The sequence below is a fragment of the Echeneis naucrates genome, chromosome 10 (assembly GCF_900963305.1).
Source record: "Echeneis naucrates chromosome 10, fEcheNa1.1, whole genome shotgun sequence".
Classification (NCBI taxonomy): domain Eukaryota; kingdom Metazoa; phylum Chordata; class Actinopteri; order Carangiformes; family Echeneidae; genus Echeneis; species Echeneis naucrates.
In genome coordinates, this window is record NC_042520.1 from 13,051,180 (window position 1) to 13,076,904 (window position 25,725).

The 25,725-nt window shown below is 40.1% G+C and overlaps 1 protein-coding gene across 1 annotated transcript in view; it reads left to right on the forward strand.

Annotated features, from left to right (window-relative positions):
• The window catches only part of spock1 (SPARC (osteonectin), cwcv and kazal like domains proteoglycan 1), an 82,252-nt gene that overhangs the window by 31,725 nt on the left and 24,802 nt on the right, over nucleotides 1-25,725 (forward strand). Inside the window, exons 3-4 of the mRNA XM_029512667.1 lie at nucleotides 7,165-7,173; nucleotides 9,594-9,639. Of these exons, the coding sequence (XP_029368527.1) occupies nucleotides 7,165-7,173; nucleotides 9,594-9,639 (55 nt within the window). The remainder of the gene's footprint in view (nucleotides 1-7,164; nucleotides 7,174-9,593; nucleotides 9,640-25,725) is intronic.

Here is a 25,725-nt window from a genome sequence, read left to right on the forward strand (position 1 = left end):
CATTTAGTTCTTGATTTATCAATCCACGAATATAAAAGCAGGGGGCGGTCTGAAATGGGCAAGAGAGGCACAGTTTTAAAAGCTAAATCTTATCCACAACAATGTCAGTCATTACCTTCTCCCTTCTTAGCAATTGGCTGGCTTTCTTCACAAGTGATATATTTAAAAATGAATAAATATTTGCATGGAGCTACAACTATAGATACTGCAAGGACCATTCATCCAAGCCAGCTATAGCTCTGAGCATGTTTGGTTTCTGTCACTGAGGAGGTGCAAAGACCGTTGTTTCTCATGGCTTCACCACCATTCCCATCCTTTGTCCTGTCTTTAGTCTTTGTTTCCCTCAAACTCTAGTTTTCTTCCCAGTTTCTCCTTTCTACTCACTACAATATTTTTGAAATCTCACTCTTAACTACCGCTCGCCTCTTTCCACTACTCCTATCCCGTGCATTGATTGATTTTTGTGTTCTATGTCCTGAAACTGGGAAATAGAAGAAATGGGAAAGAGAGTTAGTTTGGAGAGGGTATTACAAAGACAAAGAAGTTGGAAGAGTGGGAAGATGGAAAGATGTTTTGAGTAACAGACTGCTCAGTGAAGGGTTTTCCCTCATTAACGTGAAAACGAAAAAAACAGAACGACGAGGAAGCAGATTTTTGATGTTCAGCTTTGAGCCACATTGTTCAGTTTCTGGATCAGTTGAGAGATGTTTTCAGCAGTGGGGGGGAAAAGGAAAAAAAACAGGAGCAGAGGAGAGAGGAAGAGAGCTGATGAATGAGGGTGACTATAAAAATAGAAAGCGATGGGCAAGATGAGGGGAAGCAAGCAGAAAAAAGAAGTTGTTTTTCTCAGTTTAGAGAGGCCGGTTTGGCTGTGAATGTTCTCATTGGTTAGCCAGATCCTTATGCAACTTTACAGTCTGGTCTTAACAATGAAGCCATGTTTTGTTCAGCATAATTGCCTGTTTGTGTGTGTGAGAGAGAAGTGGAGAGCAGGTGGGGAAGTCTCTCTTTCCAAAAACCCATTAATATGAGTTTACACTCTCGCAGGTGTGTGCGCGCACATCTACAATATGTACGCGTGCGGTAGTGTTCTGCTTCATCTTCTCTGCAACACATGTAATATTCAGCGTAACCTCTCTGTTCATATGAATGAGATGCAGCCTGTCAGTCTGCAACATGTAGACACGAATACTCGATAGACTCCAGTGAAGCTGCACTACCGGAAAGTGGACCTCTATCGCTCTTTCTCTGCTTCCCCTCACCTTCTTCTCTTTACATTTTTCTTCACCTCCTCCTGTTTTAGTATAGCTCTATTCTCTCAAATTCTTCTTTGTCTTTGATAATTCAACTGCAAACAATGTAAATAAGCCACCATTACAGCAGACACACGCAACTAAATAATATTGTATTGAAAATTTTTCCTTTTAAACCTACAATAGCGTGTTGAAAATGCTGCCATTAAACCATTTAAATCCTGGTTATTACAAACATAAAAAACTAAAAACAGACTTAAGATGTGAACATATCTACACTTTTTTTTTTTTTTTTAATCAACAAATCAGCCAACACAAGGCCTGTTCGTTCTGTGTAGTAAATATACATTAATAAATAAAATTTGAAGAAGAAAAAGGTTGTAAAAACCACAGTCATCTGCTCTATTTCACTTTTACTCATCTAAAATAAAATGTCCTGACGACAGGTGTTAAAGACCACTACAAGTTCAGATGTTTCATATTGTAGGTAAATTATGTAACTCAACTCAGTAATCATAAGATACATCAGCTACAGGTTTACAAAGCAGCTTCACATCCATGATTGGAATCAAACTGCTTATCCAGTTAAGCCTAAACCACATGACCTCACAGTACTGTGGAATTGAGTGCTGGTCATAACGTTAATAGCATGTAATGTCCTCAAAGTCACTTAGAAAACTACTGATCCAAGTAATTTGTCAAACATTTGACAGTTAATGAGTTCCCATATTAAACCCCCCTCCATAATGACAATGGCCAGGAAGCCTTCATAAGCCTGAATAATTGTGTTACCTTCATCAATATAATTGCCTTAACTGCTCTTTTAAAAGCAATATACATTTCTAAAAGTGGTTCATGTGGTATTAATAAAAAAAAAAGCACACTTTTTCATATCATACATGATAAATGACAGAGCTGAGCTCTACCATAGCTCTGTTTGGATTAGACAAATTATTGTGGTTAAAGTTTTGATGATGATTTTGCTTAGTTTGGAGAATGTGACAAGCCCAGTGGACATCATAGTTTAAGGTTACCTGCTCCTCAGGACGTTGTTTCTTGTGGGAACACGTTCTTTTTTTTTTTTTTTTTTTTTTTTTTGCACAATGTGTGTGAGTTTCTCCCCTGAAGACTTCAGGTGTTGACGCAAAACTGTATCTACTGGTCCCACTCAGCATTCTTCGCTTTTGCAAAGGACTATCAGTAATCCGATGCAGTGTATCTTTAAAATTCTCTCTTTGCTCTGTTATGCTATCTGCTCAAACAGCTCATATATCAGCTTCACAGGGTACTGATCAGATCCCAGAATGGAGCTTGTCTACAAGCAGGATGCCGCCTAAGGACGACAGTAGAGATTTGGTGTTTGGAAGGAAGGAAAGGGGGAGTAGAGGGGAATGAATTAGAAACTATTGGTAAAAAATGTGGGGGTGGGAAAGAATTCGGCAAGGTTCCAGAGACATGAATAAAATGGATCAAGTACACAGTAAATTTTTAATGCTGTTTAGTTTCTACCAAGAGGCCAGATTTGCATCCCCATCCCCTGATTATGACATCTCCAGTCAGCACTTCAGGCCTGGCTATGCCAATTTTAATGTTAGTGGGAGTATTTGTGCAAATTCACAAATACCCACTTGTGAGTTTAAGCATGTGTGCATGTACATACTCTCAAAGACACACACACACACACACGCTCAGTTGAGGTTATTTCTGCTGAGAAAAGCTAATCGGGCTGAAGCCATTCCCTCTTTGATTTCCTTCTGAATCAATTCTGCTCCTTTTCCTGTCACAGGCTTCCTCAGGGATCTGCTATCAGATGAAATCTCAGGGCCACCGCTTTAAGCTGGAGAGAGAGAAAAAGAGATGATTTTGGTGGAGGCTCAAGAGACAGACTGACTGTGAGGAGGTCACCATCAAATTTAAAAACTGCTTTTGAGACCATCCCCACAAGTAAATCATTAATTAATACACCGGGAATAAATCATTTTCCTGACCTCTGGCTGGTTTGCATATATAAGCAATAGTGTCTTATTATGGTTGTTGGGCTTCTTCGGTTCTCACTGAATAACAAGAACCACGTTATGAATTCCTTTGTATATACGTTATTATACTTTTTATCCAGCTACGAGGTGAATGTATTAGGGTTTGTAGCTGCCTGCTTTCTGCAGGATTTAAATTTTCCATCAGATCATCAGTTATGAGTAACAATAACGTTTATCTTCTGCATTAGGGATGCATTATTCCAGCCTTTTTTCTCCTGATATCAATTCCAAGGCTTAACTTGAAGTATCTGCAGACGCAGAGTACCAATCTTTGTTCCTTTTCTGAAATGTGTAAACCTCACTACCTGGAATACATTTACATTATCATGAGACTAGGGATTGCTTTGGCTCTAATAAATGAATTCAGAAGCCCGCCATGACTGATAGTGAAAGCACAGAATTTTTTGTTTTCACATCATCAAATGTGGTGGATACCTTCTCCAATTAATCTGTATTCATCCCTCTGTCAGACTTTTCAGTGAGCCTGTCAACCATCTTTACAATATTAATCACCATCAAGCACCTGTTAATACTACAGAGAATAATTAGAAACCCGGATAAGATGTTTACATGCCACACAATTCAGCTTTCTAATGAAGTCGGCTAATGCTAGCTAGCATGCCAGGGTTTTAAAGATTGAAAACCAAAATCTTTGTTCATTTTCTTATGAAGCACAGTAATTTTGAGCCAAATAACAAAAGTATGACATTTTATTGTTTGCCACAGCAAAAGTGTAATTACTGACTGACACTGGAGCCCAGAGTTCACAGGGGTCAAACAATGAGAAGTAACAACAGCACCAAGCATACAGGAAATGCTGAACTGAAGTTTTCATCAAGTATTCAGTATTTCCCACTGCATTTCATTATTGCCCTCTGAGGAGAATGTGTGAGACCACTGCAGCTTAGTTTAACTTAATTGCACAGCTGTCTAACAGCTAATCTGCAACGTGTAATAGAAGTACTCTCTGCAACATAAAGGTGACACTGACTTGATGTCAATGAAGCATAATTAAAATGGAGGCACTGCTAAATACATTGTATCATGAACAACATGTCCCATCAGCTTTTGTTATATTTCCAACAGATCTCAATCAACCCATAAAAAAGATGCCTGCCAGCAAGCTCCTGCTGTGTTTGCAACATAAAATGGACACAGATGAGATATCCTGAAAATTACCCAAATTCCAACACCACCTCCAACAAAGATGATATGTTAATAGCACCAACGTATTATCTCCTTGTAATCATTTGAAGGGTTTGAATGACATTGGGGCAGTGTCGCAGTGAGCTAAAACAGCCAGTTAATGCTTTTGAGATGAGCACACTAAAATATTAATAGAGGTCCTGGGAGAGGAAAGGTCATCCCTGAGACTAAGACTGAATAATAAGAGGGCTAGTTACAACTGCTGTTACCTTAAGCAACACCAGCTAGTTTAAAAAAAAAAAAAAAAAAACTGCCAAGCTGCATGCCGGGCAGCAACACCTCGGCTACGGTCCTCTGCTGGTTCACCGCAAACACTGACAAGAGCAGTTGAAACCTCTTCTCTTGTACGCACGTGTTTGTAGCTGCAGGTCAAAATAAACTCAAATGAAAATGCCAACCAATTGTCCAGATGGTACAGAACAACAAACATTCTGCAGAAAATGCAAAAACATCAGATTTTTGTTCTGAGTCCAAATCAGGGGTGGACAGTAACAAAGTAAATTTACTGTACTGTACTTAAGTACAGTTTTTGAGTGAGATCTGTAATTTACTTGAGTGTTATTTTTGGGGGATACTGTTACTTTCACTTCACTACATTTGAAGGACAAATATTATTCTTTTTACTCCACTCCAGCATTGCTTGTTCATTGTTTTTGGCCTGGCCCCCGCCCATTGACTTTGATGGGTGAGTATCTTGCAATAGCCCAATCTATTACTCATAGATTAGCATCCTCCATCTGTATTTTTCATTTACATCCCAAACTGGGAAACGGAAATATAGTTTTATGTTTGTTTGTTTGTTTGTTTGTTTGTTTGTTTTTTTTTTGCAGATTAGATATATATGATAGATATGTACTTTATTTATCCTGAGGGAAATTCACTTTCATGCGTCATTCACACAATAAGACTTACATTGCACTTTTACACTGCAATGTGCTTGACTTCCAAACATGACTGACACACAGCTCGTTTTTGTAGAGATTAGATGATGAAAGGTTTACAAACACAAAATAGGCTCAGCAATGGGGAACTAAATAGAAATATATGTTGATAATTGTGGCACATGAGATATAAAGCAGCTGGTTAATATCCACACAGCTCCACTTTAGGGGATCAGACTCCAGGTCTTCGGTCCTGAGCCTCTCGTTCACTTGTCCCATGGCCGCAGCAGTGTGACCGGCCTGAGCATTCCCCTTTAAGGGGGTGGGCTTCTGGGTAATGTGTGACGTAGTCAGCACGTAGCCATGTTGTGTTACGTGTTTGTCCCTCTCTCCGATGAATGGTGTGAGGAATAACGCCAGCTGTAGCCGCTGTAAGCTTTACAGTCAGTGTGATGAAACTCCTAAAAGTCCTGTGTTGAGCTGAATAAAGCTGGTCCATGTGTTCACCTACTCCGCCTCTCCTCTTCTGTGCATGCTAGTTACCATGGTTACCAGCGTCAACGAGCCAAGCTAAGGTGAAACAGACTTAGCTTTACAGCTACACTAGCATAAGCTGAGCTAGCTAAAGTGTGGAGCCACGACTCTAAACTCACAAATTCTCGCCTCCATTTTTGCCGTCATCCTGCATCTATGGCAAGAAGTACTACAATAAAAGGAGGCAGAAGAGGAACTAGACATGTAGGACACAGGACTGTCTATTAATCAAGGTGAATAGAAGAGACAGCAACGCGAGGTAACACACAGCACAACCACCAGAGCCTGGACCCCCCACAGACTGGAACCTGTTTTGTACAGACGAGAGACTGACTGGACCCCTCCAGAGACTAGAGACTAGACCAGATGTCTCCAAATCCGGTCCTGGATGTTTCCTGATTCGAATGAGTGACTCCTGATCAGACTTCAGCAGAGCTTGATGACGAGCTGATCGTTGATCATCAGGTGTGTTGGAGCAGGAAACATCTAAAACCTGCAGGACAGTGTCCCTCCAGGACCGGAGCTGGAGACGTCTGGACTGGAGCAAACACCTCCAGAGACTAGAGACTGGACTGGACCCCTCCAGAGAGCGGCTCTTGTAGGGCCTCTTTGACTGAAGGTGTTTTTGAGCTATAAACATGTCTGTGCAGAATCACATCAGTGTGTTGTATAATGACAAAAAAACTACTTTCCTTTCCTGTATTTCCTGAGGTATTTTTTAAGAGAATACTTTTGTACTTTTACTAGTAGTAAAGTAGTGAAGTTGTTTACTCTGTCCACCTCTGCTCCAATTTGACCAAACATTTTACTGACTCTTTTGTAATGCAGATTAAACATACAATACTGATACTCCAGTTTACCACTATCCATTCGTTTAGAGCAATAAAACCTTCACTTCTCCTTTTTCTCTGTCTCATTTTAACAGTGTCTCTCCTCTAAGCCTGTACAGTTTACCCTCACTGTGCTTGAGATTACATGTCACATCAAATAAGGCTATCTTATAATGCAATGAGTGTGAGCATAAATGTGTGTGTGTGTGTCTGTGGCGTCTGTTTGTGTGAACTCTTTGGTATTCTATCACCTTCAGAATCTGGTTTTTATTAAATGAATGTCTAGATCTGAGCTCAGTATTCAGAATGAGTAACACAGTAATAGGGCTGATAGACATTGCACGCTGTGTCATTATTATTGACCTTTCTTTCTCTCTCTCTCCTCTCTCTCCCCTCTGCCTGGCTACACCGCAAACATTTAAAGGAAGCCGAGGTGAGTAAATTCTTTGTGTTTGTAAATTCATGTGAGTACTTTGAAACGTAATGCAGTAGCTCCTCGACAGCCCTTGACAATATAGTGTTTGCCTAGCACTTTCTTTAAGCCATTGTTGCCAATTTAAATGCATGACAGGTTGGGTGGCTGGTCAGCCATAATGTGATATGGTTCAGAATATTAAAATTGAGCAGTTTCTACAAATGGAAGTAGCATCTGCCAGCGAAGAGAGTTTGTCCTGTACTAACACGCACACGCACAATAATTTTCTGGCCTGGAAGAAAGGTGTCTGCAGCTGAACAACACCGCACATGTTCTTGCTGAACACCTAATTTTAAGCCATTGTCATTAATTTGCTGCTATAGCCGACCCCTCTATCTGGGGAAGACACACGCATTCAGAGCGTCTGGATGTGTTCAGTGAAGTTTGTGCACCAAAAAATAAAAGAAGGACAAACTCTTTCTTCTTGGAACTGGTTTGTCAACTGGGACTCTGCCAGTTCAGGCTAAAGCCAGGAGTGCGCAGAATTACCTCAGCCAGTAACATCCAACTATGCACTCTTGTAGTTATAATGTTCCTTTTAAAATAGACAGTGAAGGTGAGGAGGACATGAAGTAAGAGAGAAAAAAAAAAAGTGAGGACACAGTTGTATGAAGAGAAACTAATTGGGTTGTATCTCCTCATTTCAAATCTTGGTGTTGGCTTAAATGCTGGCTGCAGTCATTTATAGAACAAGGACTGGATGAATGGGTCTGCTGTCCATTTCCTCTGGACTCTTCCACATGTCTAATTTACAATTCTTCCTCAATCTCTACATCCATTCACCCATGCATCAGCTTATCCATCCATCCATCCATTCATTCATCTCTCTCTCTCTGTTTCGCCAATATTAAAGTAGGTAGAGATCCTGCTTTCAGACCCAGCAGGTTTTTGCAGCCTGGTTCACAGACTGTCACTGACACAGGCTCACTCCCTGCTGACACACACACGTTTCACTCTGGGTACTGTTTCAGATGCAGACGCCACCACTGTGTATATTCGTGTGCATATGTGCATTCGTTTCAGCTCACTGTGAGTGTGTGTGTGTGTGTGTGTGTGTGTGTGCGCAAATTACTTTCACTGCAAATGACATTTACCTCCCTGCCTACCTTTTTTCTGCTCTGTCTAGAATTTATCAGCACTGGATAATAATTTCACAAAGGCTTTAGAAAACACTACAATGTGGCTGTTAGCAAATCTAATCAATTACTTAATTTAAAAGTTAGAAATTTCCCATCAGTACTCAGAGGAATCCTGTTTAAACAGATAATGGCAATATACTGTAGTGAAAAACTGCTGACATAAACTAAAATATGCCTTAACAGAATGAGCTGACATATCCTACAGGTTGGTAAACACTGGAAATGTTCTAACATCTGCATCCAACTACAAAATAGTGTGTTATAAATCACCTATAATGCCTTTAAATGCACAATATGAGAGAGTAGCTCCAAAGAAGCAAATCTTTCAGTTCAAGGCTGGAGAATTATGAAGTCAGTTCTACATGAGCTTCAGCTTGCGTACATAAGAGAATGGACCATTGAAATGATCAGTGGCTGCAGCTACTCTCTATCCCCCCTCCTGCCTTCATCTGTATATTGGTTTTATAGCACAATTTTTTCACTTACACTTTCACGGTAAACAGCAGTGTTCAAGCCCTGGCACTATTCATAATGGGTTTTTTAATTGCTTTACACAATAGAAGATGTCTCTTACTGAGCAGGGATTCCACTCTAAATGGAGCCATTGAACCAAAATGTATTTGGCTTAACAAATCCAAACCTCTTCTCAAGTGAGCTTAGCTGAGAAAAGCCAATTATTTTTAAATTTAATATTTTCAGTTGATGAGGCTTTCTTCCAGAGTCTAGACTTTACAGTATCTGTGCAATGAGAGTCATTTGTGCTCCTTCAAATATGATTATGGAAACATTCTAACAGTTGAATAGCACACCATGAAACAACACTGTCGCTCCTCAAACAACCACAGCACTGCTGTCTTCCTCATCTTGACCTTCAAAGGAAATCTTTTTTTTCCCAAGTTCAAGTCCTCCTTACTAACCTTCTTTGTTCCCTGTTGTGTCTCCTGTGGGGTTTTCTATATACTTCTGTCCTATTTTTCACACCAAGACATTCCTTTTACACCTCACAGTTTTTTTTTTTTTTTTTTTTTTGTTTCTCTCCCACAATTGTTCATTTTTACAAAATGCGTCTGTGAAAGAACACAAGGAAAGAAGAATGAGGACAGCTTTTTCTCAGTTTGTTTTAGTGTTTGAGCTGTTCTTTCTCTGGTTCACAAAATAATTCAAAGATATTTTCTGCATGGAATTTTGATTTGTTTTTTCTTTTTATAACCCAGTTTCTTGTGTTGTGTTTCCACTCAGGATGACTACTTCAAAAGCTGGGCTCCTGCCAAGTCTTTAGACCAAGGTGGGTTCTTTCTGTCTGGCTGACCCTAATGTTTGTATTAATGCTCTCTGCATGTGAGCCTGGGTGGATATCAAACCACAATGCTTTTTGATAATCAACCAACATGTGTCTGTATTAGTCAAAGGCTGTTTACAGGATAAAACAGTGGGGGGTCGAATCCACAAGACTCATAATTTCAGTTTCTTTTTAACCTTCTTGGAATGCACTTATCCTCTCTGACATCCAGAGGACAATTTTCTTCAGCGCTTTACCACACAGACCAACATGACCCTCAATTCTACTGAAAAAATATTTAAAAGCATGGCCATTTTCTATTCCTTCCACTGTAACAGCTTTTGAGAGTTAGTAATCGCTGAGAAAGAGATAAAGGAATATTCAGATAAAAATAAAAACAATATCCCGAATCCTCTGTTAGGAGTCAGGACCTCAAGCCACCCAAGCCACCTGATAAACAAACATGTAGCACACAACACTGAAAAGGAAAATAATTTTTTGATTTTACACAGTTGTGTGTTAAAATGGCAACCTCTTGCTTAAACGGAGTTAATCATATGAAGGGAGTTTTATATAAATGAGTGTTTATCTTAGGAGTTAATAGAAGTGGTGACTATCTGCTGGGATTTAAGAAATCCGATAATTGCTTTGCTTCTTTCGAACACCCCTAGGTTTGACTTTCTATCTCTATCTTTTTTTTACTGGTACAGTTTACAAATGAACAGGTCACAATTTGAGCTAATGGTACTGTTGAGCGAATTGCTGCCAAAAACCAGTCAGCTATTCATACTGTGCGTGTGTGTGTGTGTTTGAGAGAGAGAGAGTGAGTTTCTAAGGCCACAGTTTCATACTGCTTGTGGACTTAGTATGGAAACAATGCCAAGTCCACTTTATCAATCACACTCAAGTGTGTAATGCTCTTAGACCTCCAGTAACTCTTGACTAGACTCAATTATTCCAAACACTTGCTCAGTCACACCAAAACACACACACACACTTGGGGAATTGATTGGAATATTGCTCTCTGAGCAGCACACCAGACTTTAAATCTTCCTTGCACTGAGTTTGTCCTGTTCTGTGGTGGCTTGATTTTGCATATCTAGCACAGTAACTGTAACTCTTCAGGGAAAGGCTTGCTGAGCAGGTTTATCTGGGCCAGCTCCTTGTAGATACTGAGCCTAATGAGAACAGCTTTGCGTTCAGGAGCTCCTCTCTAGTTTCTGAGAGGTGACTGGACAAAAAATAAATAAATAAATAAACAGAGCTTAATTTTTTTTTAACCAGACTAAAGACATCAGATGTTATGGAGGAATCCGCGGCACCAAAATACACGCCATACATGCCTGACTTAGACACTAAAAAGATCCTGTGCTGCTGTATTAAATCAGTGTCAGCACACCTCAAACTCACAAACTCACTCTTCACCTTCAATTTAAGGCTCTTATATGGTGGTGATTTTTAAGGGAAACGTTCAGGATACCAGAAATGATGTATTTTTGTTAAGACAAAAAGATGATGGCCTGGTTTAGATATGGTAGTGACACGTAGCAGCGTGTGATGAAATCTGATCTGTGTTGGCATCCAAAAATCATATTAAAATGAGAAGGGTGTTCATGGAACTCGATCAGGGTCAAAAAAGCCAAAAGTATCCTGATAACATCAATCACCACCTGCTGAGCTCACGCTGACTAATGAATCACTGGGTTGCCCTTGGAGACTAATCAGCAGCAGGAAGGTTGACAGGGCAAAATCCAGTCCTCTGATGAATTACAGGGCGATTAATGCCACTGTAGTATCTAATGAATGAAATCAGTGGGATCACAAATGACTTTGTGGTGATGCTGAATGTTGAGCAATCAAATCTCCCGGTGGTAAATCGTTTTCCAGACGTCTTATGGTGTAATGAGTCCTGGAAAATCGTGGTAAATATGTACTTGAATCCAAACTAAGTCTCGTGAATTTCAGAAAACTTCAGTCTGCAAAGGCCATTTTGCCGTGCCACACCAGATATGAACATATGATCCAGCTCATGGGTGTAGTGGTGCCATGTACAGCAAATATTAGGATTGCGCTGCTGTTGATCTAGTTTTGTATGTAATCCAGGGTGTCGTGTGACAGTGTTTTCCTGTATCTATTTGTGTCGGTTCCCAGCCTGGGGCCTTTCTGCTTGCATGTTCTCCCTGTTCCTGCGTGGGTTTCCTCTGGGTGCTCTGGTTTGCTCCCACCATCCAAAGACATCATGTTTGGGTTAACTGGTGACTCTAAATTGTCCGTAGGTCTGAGTGTGAGTGTGAGTGCTTGTTGGTCTCTGTCTGTCCGTGTGTGTTGGCGCTGTGATGGACTGGTGACCTGTCCAGGGTGTGCCCCACCCTTGCCCAATGTGAGCTGGGCTCGGCTCCAGCACCCCCCACGACCTGGAAACAGATAAGCGGTAGAAGATGAATGACAGAATGAATTATTTAATAATTTGTTGGCAGTGTTTGCGTTTTGTGAGTATAAATTGATTTCCTGAGACTAAAGAGCATTTGACAGCATTAGAGGCTTGTGTTGTGGAATAGCGTACTGATAGTGCGTGTTATTTATAATCCTTGAAGATTAAACTGTAATGGGGTATAGCTTCTCTTCCACCCCCCTAAAATGCATTTTAGGATAACCCTCATCATTGGATAAAGGGCAGTAATTTTCAACCTTCTAGCTTGTGACCCCTAAATTGAAAATGTCACTGTTTTGGATCAGTTAAACCAGCAATAAATATCAGTCTGAAATAATATGCAAAGACAAGTAGAAGCTTTTCAGAAAATAGGCTTCACACACACATGTTTGTTTGTTTTTTCTTTTTAGTTCCTATTATATAGGGTCCTATCATGTTTTAATTTAAGAAGCACTTTCAGGGTCCCAACCCTCATCTAGAGAACCAGTGATATAGGTGACATTGCAAATATAGAGCAGGATGTAGGCAACTACTTTTGTGCCTGAAACACTCAATCTCTCTGTAATTTATGAGTGCATTTTGTTTTCTCTCTATTGCATCAATGGAAGTATATAAGCCAGTTCTCTTTGTTACCTCTATATGTCCACTGGAGCAGCAGCCTAAGAGAAGATTTTCTATAATGAAAATTTTCACATTAAACTTTTCCAGAAGAGTGAAAAAGTCACCAACTTTACATTCAGTGAAGGTGAATTCTTGCAACACTTTTCTTTCTTTTTTTTTTTTTAGCAGGCAATTCACCAAACCAACAGAATTTTATATAAAGTGCAGCCCCCCACAAACTATATCAATGCAACAATATACCCTGAAACTCAACCCCACTGCGTTCTTTTCTCTGTCCTCTGCCTTTCTTTCACTGTCACCCTCATTTTCTCCAAAGTCTTTCATGACTTTGATTTCTTCTGCATACTTTCTTTCAAAATTCCTCACCTTATATGCCTCTGGTCCTGCTCATTGTTTCTCCAGCTTCTTTTATTATTTCTGACTTATTGAGTTCATCAGATGGAAATTACATAACGATGAACAACAGATGACTGTGAATCAAGATTCCACAGTGATGTAAACAAACGCAGGATGGCAGTCTGCAAGAACAATTTGGTAGAAGTTTGCATACATGTATCATACTAGGTGTGGCTATATTTTCACGTTCCCACTGTGTTATTGAAGTTATAACTCTCTTTTCTTGCTTGTTTGGCCCTGCAGGAAATATTTAGTAAACACAATAGAGAACATGTTGTATTCCATTATATCTCCATATCCCCCGGGCATCAATAAAAGTGTTTCTGATTCTGATTTGCGAGTTTAGGTAGCAGATGGACCATATTGCTTCAGATAGGCACGATCTGCACAGTAGCTTCAAATCTAAATCCAACTTTTTGAATGGCAGCCTTCACTAAAGCTTCTAGCAGATAATGGTTGGATCTTTGTCTAAGATGGGAAATAAATATTTCATTATACTATTTCTACTACATTTTTCTGGATTAAGAAAATATTATGACATTCCTGTGGGCAGAATTAGAAAAATATAATATAATCGCTTGGATGATTCAGTGAAAATGTAACACAATCTGACTTTTACTGTTCCTGGAATTTTTGGCTGTTCATTAAACTTCTTTAGTCTGAGCTCCCCATTAAAATGAGAAATGCAAATAATAATTTGTAAATGTCCCAACCCACTTGTTTCTGTCATGGCAGATAAGAGAGTCCTTTGCAATGCCATACATTCAAAACTTGTTTCCATGATGGCAGCTCATTGACCTGTTTATTTGAAAGTCATGAGTAGTTAACCTGTTCAGCCTCTCCATGTGCTGTCTGTAAAGCTGTGTAAGGAGGTAGGTGTGTGGGTGACACTGGCCTGCGTCCCAGACAGCCCAGCTTGGCCTGCGAGTGGATTACACAGACATCTGCTCCACTCAGATCTGGGCCTCTTGCTTTCACAGTGTGCCCAAAGCTGACACAGGAGCAGTGTGAGTGACGACTTGCATCATTTCCAACAAGGTTAAAGATAAACGCAGTCCCTGAGGCTGATGTCACTAAAACAACAAAAGCAATTTGACAAAAATAATTTCAGCAAAGGTTACAAGGTTTTCTGACTACTACTTTTTTTTTTTTTTTAACCAAGTTGATGTTGCAGTTATTCATAGGAAAATATCCAAAGACAATAAAATCAACCAATCAATCAGTATGACATCTTCAAATGTTTTGTGTTACCAAAAGTCCAAATATATACTGTGATGTAGAATAATGAAATGCATAAAATTCTGACATTTAAATGTCACTTTTGTACATTGCATTTAAAAATGACTAGGGTTATTTATTTTGTTGTGTGCTTGTGATATCCCAAATGTTAACCTTGAAAAATTTGTAGTTTTAAGGATGGTATGTTTTTATCATCATTTGATTGAGATACCTTTCACAGCCTAAAAGTGCATTTAGTGTTTATAAGCACAATGGTATGTTATAAACTTGTCTTAGGTTATTGAAATGATTATTCATTTTCTGTATTTCATTATTAGAGTACATTAGCTTTCACCTATGTCTGTCGTTCTTCATCAGTGGATGCAGTTTGGTCATTTGTCATGAAGAGTCCACACCTTGTGAGGAAGGTGAGATGTGGTTGAAATCCCCTAAAAAAGCTAGTAAGAGGACCTTGTGGTAAGAGACAATGTTTTTAAGACTGGAGGAGCATTTTTACAGGGATTTGAGCCTCATAAAGAGGATAACATAAGTCAATTGATTGTCCTCAGTTTTTGACATGGCTGTAAAGTGAAGGTGCAAAACCTTCGTATGAAAACCTCCTTTCATGTTTATTTGAGGAAAAAAAATCACTCTCCAGGCAAAATCCAATATCTTCAGATTTTTTTCCTTTACAACCAGATGGACAGGGCAGCATGCTGTAATAGTGGTTTGTGCTGTCTCCCACAACACAAAGGTTGCTGGTTCAATTCCTGGGCCTGGGGCCTTTCTGTTTGGAGTTTGCATGTACTCCGGTTTCCTCCCACTCCAAAGACATCATGTTTAGGTGAATTAGCAACTCTAAATTGTCTGGAGGTGTGAGTGTGGATGGTTGTTGGTCTCTGTCTGCCTCTGTGTGTTGGCCCTGCGATGATCTGGTAATGTGTCCCGGGTGTACCTGAACAAACAGGCAGAGTAACATGAGCGTCCACATCCACATAAGTCACATTCACTCATATGATACAGGCAGTTTAAGACAGCGTAACATGCACACACTTGTTATATGTTGCGTTCACTCTTTTCAGACTTTTGACTGACTGCAGCAATCTGGAGTGAGAAAAACTGCCAATTACTCATTAAATACCTGTCATGTCGTGACATTTACTTTTCACTTTTACAAGAAAGCAAAATTATCTGCTGTCAAACAACCTCATACACTCACTCACAGCAAAAGTCTGATATTGACGAGAGCCCAGACTATGAGTTAAATTATATTTCTTAAGCCAAATGAATGGAAAGAACTGGATAACAGCGACAAAAATCTGTAGTTTTTCCATCCATATTAACAAATATTTTCTGTAATGTAACATTTCTTCTTCTCAGCCTGAAATCTGTTCTATCCTCCAGGTCAGCTGAGTGCTCTTCCAAAGTCAAACTGAATTTATATTTATGACTGGGTTTGTGCATCTGCATTATTTTTTGGTTTATCCCTTTGTAATAATTGGAGAGTTGCCCCGAAGAGGCCTTTCTGCCTGAGCAGAGAGTCAAGAGGGGAGGGAGAGTCCTTGGCAGCAGATAGCAGTTGTACTGTCAGCAAGACCAATGTTAGACTTGGTATTCTGGCTATTTCATTCTCAGTTCTTGGATATGAGCATGCCCAACAGATTTCTGTGGCTGTGATTGCAATGCATTATCCAGTGTTGGGAGTCAAAGGGGGGATTACAAATGGCAGTCTGTGTCCCATTATCACAGCCAGTGCAGGGGAGCACAGGAGAGTCGAACTGGCGCCGGGACACAACTGGAGAACACAATACAAACAAAGAGAGAAGAGACAATAGGAGCTCAAATTTTTCAGGTGTTCACTACTCCTGTATGTTTCCCGTAATTAGATTACACCGTGGTTGCCATGGGAACCGTTTTGGCAGCAGAAACACAAGTCATTTGCGATGCACTCTGGTTTGGCAGTAACAACCATGAACAAAGCCGCGAAAAAATCTGGCGCTTCCAAATTGCCAATCAGCCTGATTAGACGTGACATTGTGTTTTCCCAGCAGAGTGTTAGTCGTTGTTATATATTTCATCAGCTATATTTCTCCAACTCACTCAGCCCTCGTCTCTCTGAAGATATGCCGTCTGAAGGCTCCTATTTCTCATCACCCATATTTAATCTCCCCTAACTATGTCACTGACTCTCAATACATTCTCATCTAGCCATCTCTGATTTGCGCCTGGAGGAGCTAAAAGAATTAGAAAGAGCGAAACTGATAAGGAAAGAGACAGATATGACAACAAACAGGGAGCTCCTCAGGTCTGTGTATTAAATGGGGTGTGATCTGGAGCAAGAACAAATATCTAATTTCAGAATAAGGGTTTGTAGCTTTCTCTCCAGGCATTCTTAAACATTGTTTACTGCTCTGATTTTAATGGCTTGTTGGCCACATCATAAAAAGTGACTCACTATGCATGACCCTCGGCTCAGCTCTTATCTTGCTCTTTCAGGGGGGGTGAGCGCTCACAGTGTTAAGTCTTAACACATAAATGGGACTATCAGCTGAAATGCACACGTACATGCTAGAGTGATTTCAAGCGTATGAAGTAAATTAACCAGACACTTTCTCTCTCACACACACATGCACACAAACACAGAGGCAATTATGATACCTGGAGCCTGCTGACATGCCATGGAAGGAAATTTACACAGTCACGCCGAAGTTATAGTTAATTTAATGAACAGATGAAACTAATCATATCAGTAAAGCGGTTTTCTGTTTGGTGTGGAAAAGAAAGGATGGTACGAAAGAAGAGAAATGGTGATTAAGAAAGGCAGATGGAGTCTCAGTGGGCCCGGTGAATAGTTACTGCCCTCCACCTTCAGTTTACAAAGGCTGAGCCAAACTTCACAGCAAACTCAAAGCAAAATTAAGTTGTGACTCAATGGACAGCAGTCTGTGAGCACTGCTGAGCGGGCAATTTTCAAGGGGAGATACGCACAACAATAAATAGCAGTGAGGGAAGCTTGTGTGTGTGTGTGTGTGTGTGTGTGTGTGTGTGTGTGTTCGTGTGTGTGTGTGTGTGTTCGTGTGTGTTCGTGTGTGTTCGTGTGTGTGTGTGTGTGTGTGTGTGTGTGTGTGTGTGTGTGTGTGTTCATGAGGCTCTGCCCTTTTTGCCCTATAACCAATACAGCTTCGGGTGATGACCGTAAATTAGGATAGATAAACTTGAGTGGATGTGAGCAGACAGCTGTTGCTAGCGATCATAGCTGTAGCCCCCAGGCAAAATGCCAGCATGCGAAAGTGACAGCAGCATCAGAGAATCTGGAGAGAGGGAGACAAGGGGAGATATCCAAAGATATACTGGCCTACAAAGAGCTCTTGAGAGAGATTGCCGGTAGAGAGGATAAATCAGAGATAAGAGATGGCATCCCGTGATGAGCAGGAAGAGGCTCTCATCAAGAGGAGAGAGAGCAGAGGAATAATAGAAAGTCGATGTGTTGTCAAGAAAACTTTTGCCTCACATACACACTTAAATCTCCTCTCCTCTTAGTGCTGATATATCCAAAGTCAGTCCCTCTCCAGTAAAGCATCCTGTTTTAATGGGATAATATTAATGTGGCAACTTATAGACAATGTGTGGCTTCTCTGTTCCCTGCCTGAGCCTCTGCTTCCAGTTCTGCCATGTTTGGGTAAAAGGCTGGATTTGTGTTTTTGCATTGGGTGCATTACTTTCCTTTGGCTGTGTGTCTTTTTTGATAATAGTTCTATGATAACTTTTTCCTTTCAGATCAGCAAAATTATGTTAATGTGACTTTGCAGGGCTTTAGATCTCCAGTTGTAGCACAGAGGTGCCAGGAAACCAGCAGCGATGCTAAGTTGTAGTTTGTTTAGTTGTTTGTCTGCAGCTGAAATGAAAGAGATGTAGCATGTTAATCGGAGCTGGTATGTGTTGTGGCATAAAGTGAGGGGGCAACGAAAGTCAAATGTCGAGTAGATGCCGAGACACGGGTGTCAAATGGGGAAACTCGTTTATTTACAAGAGCCCTACTCAGAACTAGAACTCAGGTGTCTTTTATACAAATGATAGATGATGGTGTGTGTGTGTGTGTGTGTGTGTGTGTGTGTGTGTGTGAGAGAAAGAAAGAAAGAGAGAGAGAGAGAGATGGTCCAAATGCTCGTGCATGTGGGCTGGACAGGCTTCATCCTGTTTACCAGATTCTCTGGCCATCTCGATAACTAAGGGGATGTGACCAAATATCCAAGAACATTTCTTATTATTATTTACCGTAGAGGTTAGCCAATATGTAAGTGTTCATTCTCAACATTGTGTGTATTGTGTCCTTTGGCACAACCTTAACTTCTTGACAAGTACATACAAGGTCTCCAGGTGTCTCAACACTGTGTTGCACTCTGACTGTTACCAACAACATCCAAGGCACGGTGACCAGGCAATACTAATTTCTTATCAGATTAAAATCTTCCTGCTATTCAGCATTCTGATATTTTCATTCTTTCACACTGTATTTTTATTCTTTGGATGGCAATGCTTTTTTGTTTTTTCCTGCCTCTAATCCTGATCTTCTCTTCTAATGGAAATAAGTTTATCTCCCAAGAAATTCATGTAACGTTTAAAGTGTGATTGAATTATTCAAAGTCTTTTGTTTGGATTGCTTTGTTTAGTTTAGTTTTTTTATTTGTTTGTTTGTTTGTTTTGGGGTGGTGGGGGGTTAGTTTTCTGTATTTTTTCATGTGAAAGGCTGAGCCTTGATAAGGAAACACAGGAACAATAACCCACTCTGGTTTGAATGAGAGTACAAAATGGGCACAAGGATCTTATCAAAGGATTTTATCACAAGGATTCCCATCAACATGTAGTCAAAAGTTGGTTAATGCTCGAACCAGTTCCAGTTGATTTAGCTAATATGCTGGATGTGTAGTTGGACTATAATGATCACAGTGCTGATCATCGTGTCTTACAGTGAAATTTGTACATCACAGCGAGACTAATCTTCCAGATTATCATGTATAATGAGGAATAAATGATAGTTTACAACAGACTGTAGCAGCACCTTGTACTGAGCTTAAATTATTCTGTTTTACCATCTCAGTTGTATCACCCATAAAACAGTGGGTATAATACAGCAGTGTTTAACACAATTAGTTCTGCACCCTGTCCCAAGTTGTGTACCGAGATGTCAGCATGGTGGAGAGAGATAACTAAGCTTACAGCTCATCATCTCTACAACACTGAGCATGGCTAATTCACACACAGGATGATCAAAGCAAGCCCCCTCGGAAACATGGTGCTATTTCCAGGGTTAACATCACTACTAACATTATGGCATGTTAGTGCAGGGTAACGTTTTAATTCAAGATACAGCAAGTGGGCTGTAATGCTGGAGTAAAAGAAATCCTTCCTCAGGAGACCGCGGCATACCCATCACTTCTGGTGTTTTTGCTTGTAGCCTTGCAGAGCTCAAAAGCTAATGTGGGAGTAGAGGCCTACAATCCTTTGTCATGCCATTTTTTTTTTTTTTTTGAGATTACCAAAGGTTGCATCCTCTTATATTTAATATATTTCTTCACAGTTATTATATAGAAACATATGCTGTGTTCGAAGAGACGTAGTGATGTACAAGCAAAGGCAGCGCGAAAACATTCCAAACATTTAATAAGAATGAGCTTTGCTGTATGAGGAGGGACACATTTATTGGACCCCAAGGATGCATCTAATGGCTTTAGTTGAGTATCACCGAAAGTAAATACATAATCTTTTTTCTTCCTCATAAAGTAACCAAATTACACAGATGGAGAATGACACTAATGAAAGATATCACGTCAACTCACCTGAAGATGCTGGCATGACACACCAAAGAGCATGCTCATGGGGTGACGTTCATTATATTCCATGGCACATAAGCTTTAAAATGAGTTCTGCTTAAATGATTTCACAGTGGGCAAATACAAAAATGAAGTAGGGAACCAATTTGTAAATTAAAATGCAAATTGAAATGACAGTGATGTCGTCAGGAGCAGAATGTTCTCATCCGCTTTCATCGATTACATGTGTTTTAGTGTAATTCAGTGTGAGATAAGATGCTTGGCAACATTAAACTCCACAGGAAGAAAAACCGAGATAAATCTACCAGAAGAGCCACAACCACAGCGTGCTGCTTATGTGAGTGACAGCCTGCACAAATTGTGTTGTTTTCTCAGTATAGCTTCATGAACATTGGAGTCTGAGGTGAAAAGAGAACTGGGTAGTTCTACAACATGAAATTTTTCTGTTGGGAATGCATTTATTCCAAATCAGAGTGAACGTGTTGTGCAGTGACAGGCAGGCCAAGAAAATCTCTGTAGCTCATGTGATGCAGATGAGTTACCGACGCTGACCCGAACAAACCTAACTCATTCTCAGTTACATATCACATCATCTCATTCCCCATTCGTCCCTCGTCTCAGAGTCACTGTCTGCTGCAGTTATCTGGCCGGCTGCTTTATGTGTGCAGTTCAGCATTTGAGCTTTGCAATCAAGAGAAAGTGTAAGAAAGAAGAGATTAGATATTTTTAAATATAGATACACTGAGTCTGGCATTGCACCAAAATGTTACTTTACAATGTACTCTCTTTAAAATGATCATCTAATGGTGTCAGGTGACGTTGGTTGGTATGGTTATTCAACTATCACTGATGAAATGGTAAACATGAGTAGATAAGCACCAGAGGGGACAGATACAGAAGTAGGCAGGTTACAAAGCTATCTATACTCACTCACTCATTGATACACACACACACACACACACACACACACACACACCCACCCACCCTCCAGCTTCAGATTAATGAAGGCCTCAGTCTAGGACAGTGCAAAAGCATTTAATTATCATTGACACTGAAGGTGAGGCAAAAAGCCAGATCTGTCATCCACCTATGATGTGTGTGTGTGTGTGTGCGTGTGCGTGTGTGTGTATGTGTATGTGAGAGAGCGAGAGAGAGAGAGAGAGAAAGAGATCATGTCGGTGAAGAATAAGGCTATAAGTCAAGTATGTGGTCTTTCATTCTGTCTACTTTTGAAATGGAGAATGGAGTAAAGGTCAAGCTGCCACAAACGGCTTGTCTGGCAGCAACATGTGGTCATTTAAGGGGCTGGGTTTTCTTTTTTTGTTTTTTTTTTAAAGTAGAGGGAAAGAGACCACTTGACACTGTACAAGGGTAAAAAAACAGGAGTAAAGATAAAGTAATCTCTTCCCAGACAGCAGGACATTTGCTTATAACCCTTCAACACTCAACCATTAAAAGATAAAGTTGCTTAAATTGGTCAGTAACTTTGATTCTAGCAGAAAAGTTGCATTAAAATGGAAATTATGAGTAGCATGAAACATGGACAATGATACTGTGTGAAATGAGCTCCAGAGCTCTACTTAGCCACAAAGGCAGGCTAAAGGGAACACAATGGCACCAAATGTTGCACAGATGTTCATGCTCCCCAAAGGATAAATCCCAATGAAGTTAATCCTGATTTTCCTTAGTCCAAGTTTGGACTGTCCAATCAGCTTCAATTGTGTTTGTGTTAAGTGCTCATTTACAAATGCTGCCTCAGTAAAACCTGAAAGGATTACAGAGTTGACATCAGCATGTTAGTCTTGATAGCATTTAACTAAAAGCACCACTTTGCTTTGGTAAAGCCCCACAAAGCGCTTCATATACATACACTGACCTATTAGCCAGCAGTTTCCCTTTATGACTGGGGTTACAGCTAAAGCCGCAAGCATCTGCTTCATTTGTATTTCTTGTGTGCATTTTCCCTCAAAAAACCAAATTTCACGCATATTCTGTTTTATTTCTACTCTTTTTTTTTTTTTTTTTTTTTTTTTTTTTTCTTAAATAATGTTTTGAATTGTAAATATAGAAAGGGTTAGGCATAACTTTCTTCAGAGTGTGACAATTAGCAATTTTCACCTGAATATAATGCCCTCTTGTGAGTATTCGTTTCTTTGCTTTGAAGCCACCTTCAAAGACTTTGTTTGCCTTCATATTGTTCTAAAATTCTTTGCTGCCAGCAGCATCCTGTTACCAAGCTTTTCAGAACAATGTTTGTTCATCCTTGAGTGTGCATGTGTGCGTGTGCGCGCGCACGGTTGTGGGTTTGTGTGTATAATAGTTGTGTGGCAGTGATGGATATTCAGTTTCTAAGTGATAGTCAATAGCCTCTTCTCTCGCTCCAAATATTCTTTTCCATTGTGGTTTATTTTCTGCCATTCAAACTGAAACAACCTGTTTATCTTCCCCATTCCTCAGTTACATCCACAATAATATGATTTAGCCGTGTTTTCAATAATTAATTTTCTGGATGGTGAATCGGCTCAATCACTGCCTCCTCCCAAAGGCCTCTGTGTGCCTCCATCATTCCTCTCTGCCATCCCTCGCACCGATGGCTCTCACAGGGCAAATAGTCAGACCCTGAGGAACACTCACAAAGCCGAGAGAGGAGGAGGTTATATCTCCTCTCGATCTGTTTGTCTTTCTCTTTTCTCTCTCTCCATCCACAGCAACCCCCCCCCCCCCCCCCGCCCTCCAGGTGAAACACAAGAAACACATTTTTAATTTGTTTATTGGGGCCTGAAAGTGATGCTCATTTTTCTATTAACAGTCAGAAATATATCCTTAGGGAATGGCTGTTCAAGCACCTGTTTATTTAATTTCACTCTTGTTTATTTGCTATTAGAAACAGTAGCTTGGGAGGAGAGCAAACAATGGGGAGCAACGGAGCACATTGTCGATAAAGGAGCACACACCCACACACCCAGACTACAAAAACACCTCATTGTACCACGTCCAGCTCAGCAGCAATTAATTTAAGGTCATCTTCTACTCCCTGACAGGGCTTGTTGGTGATGTGGCCAATTCTATTGGACTATGACTTTTATTGTCCAGTCACTGCACTGTATTCTGGACGCTGTCCAAACCTAGAGGACACGGGAACAGTGTTTTATCTTACCTCTATCCTCTATAGCCAATTTTTCTTGCCTCTTAAGGAATATTAAGAGTAAGAAAAGATGGGGGTAAAATCCTGAGACCAAAAAATGGGGAGAAAAAAAAAGGCAATGTGCCATCAACTTGTAATTGTAATGAAGTTTTACAGCTTCCACTATAATGCGCTTTTTTGCCAGGAACCAACTTGGAAATGGTGCAGCAATTAAATAGCTGGAAATATGTCTGTGGCTGAATCATCCAGGAGCTTTTAAAAAAGTAGTTTGTTGTTCTTTTTCTGCACATTATACACTATAAGTTGCCCTATTTTCAGCTTGTCCCCATGAATAACAGTACAGCAAATAGTGCTACAGCAAGCAACACAATCTTCCATGAAGATAAATGAAGGTGTTCATTCCAAAATGTAATATCCTGGGCTTTAAAGCTTCGGTTGAAAGTTTATTAGGTACACTACGCAAAAACTATCTTTATGGTCATTCTGGAAGCTGCAGTTTGTGGTGCTTTTTAACTGCATTTTATTATACAGACAGGTGCTTCTATCATTTCACCTGCACCATCCACCCCCCCTCTACCACTGGAACTGAGAAACAAAAAAGCAGTATATAGTTCAATAGTCATAAGTGACAACCTTCAAAGTTGAATCAACACCTCTCCAAAACAAATTCACCGAAAACTCTATTCTCAGATGACTGACACTGCATTAGTCGCAGTGAGGTGTACCTAATAAATTGCCAACTGTTAGTGACTTTGTGCAAATAAAAGTTTCATTGGAGATTGAACGACCTCCAAAGGTTAATTTAATGAAATACCTGGTTTTATTTATTTATTTATTTATTCCTCTCAGCTTTACATAGAAGCACTAGCTTGAATAAGAATGGGCATCTAACTTTTCTTTTGAAACAAGGTTGTTTGTGGCTCTCCTCTAGCTGGACACATTTGACTCCACGTCCATCTGAAGGCTCTGAGCCATCAGCATGGAGAGAGGGAGGGCTGGTGCATGGTCAGTGCATGAACCTTTTGTAATGGATGGACACACAACATGCCCAAGAGAGCACCGTTAGTGCGGTGAGGAGCGGAATGTAGAGCGAGGGCAAAATTATGGTACTGTGAATATATCGCATCCCTCCCACATCTACACAACTACACACAGGAACAAAGTGATTGGTGGGATATGAGTGCGATGACGAGGAGACCTGGTGTAAAATTACTTGTTAGAACTAGGTTAAAACTCCAGTGTGGATAAAAAAGACAAATGCTTTGCAAGGAAAAACAAAATCCTTCCACATATTCCTTTGCATGTTCACATCTTCATGGATCCTTAATTAAAACATAAGACCAAACATATTGACTGAACATAAGGATGACTTTCATTTCTATGATTTTTTTTTTTTTTTGTTATCCCATTTCTTTCTCTAAGACAATTTTTGATTTCAGCTCGGAATATATTTTCCTTCATGTATTTGCTGAGCTCTTTGAGCATGAGCTCCTAACCAAGTTGGTACAACCCCCCCCAGTGTATAAAAGAAGATTTGACCGAATGGTAGCAGGGATGATTCTTGTTTGTCGCAGCAGCAGAGAATTCAAAAGCATGCAGCAACATAGGAGAACAATGCACCAAAGCCACAATATGCCCGTGTCACCACATTGTAACAAACTTGCAGCTCAATGAGGACCACTCACATCATAGGCTGCAATTTTATTTATTTGTTTATTTTACCGTTAATGACAATATCCAAATGAAATGATGGAAATACTGCTCATAATTTTTTACATTAATACCAATTCACTTAAATGGGAATTTGTCTATACAGTGAATTCGCAAATGGAGAATATAGTCATCTGAACACACACTGAATTCATAGTCACTGATTAGCATCAACTGTTTCATTCAGCTGCTTCACCAGCTGCTTGGGTATCAACTGATGAGGAACTTCCAGTCATATTCATGCATTGATACAATCATGCCAATGCTGTTTGTGCAGCAGCTGCCTTCACCAAACCAACCTCATCCTATAATGCATTGTTTCTCAATTGCTTTCTGTTCAAACCCCCAACTACTATAAGTACTGTAGTATAGTATTACGACACTAGTAATACTATAGTATTTTATTTGCCTATGAAATTGCCACAACTCCACCTGTGCACAACATTTTATGCTTATCAAAATGAAAGGAAACTACAAAAAAGAAATACAGATCCACTTGCAAAAAAGATTACCTTTATTAACCCTGTGGCCACTGCCACCTACAGTAGTGGGCATGCTACGCATGTACGCATGCACCTTAGTTTTGGTGCGGAAGATGTCAGCAGACTGTTCCCCAGGGTTGCACGCAACCCCCAGCTTGTCATCATGCCTCCCCAGTAGGCCCCACTGTTGGTATAGGTATTGCGCAATCCCGAATTCTAGTCCCAAAGAGAAAAAGACTTTTTCATTGGTGATTTCAT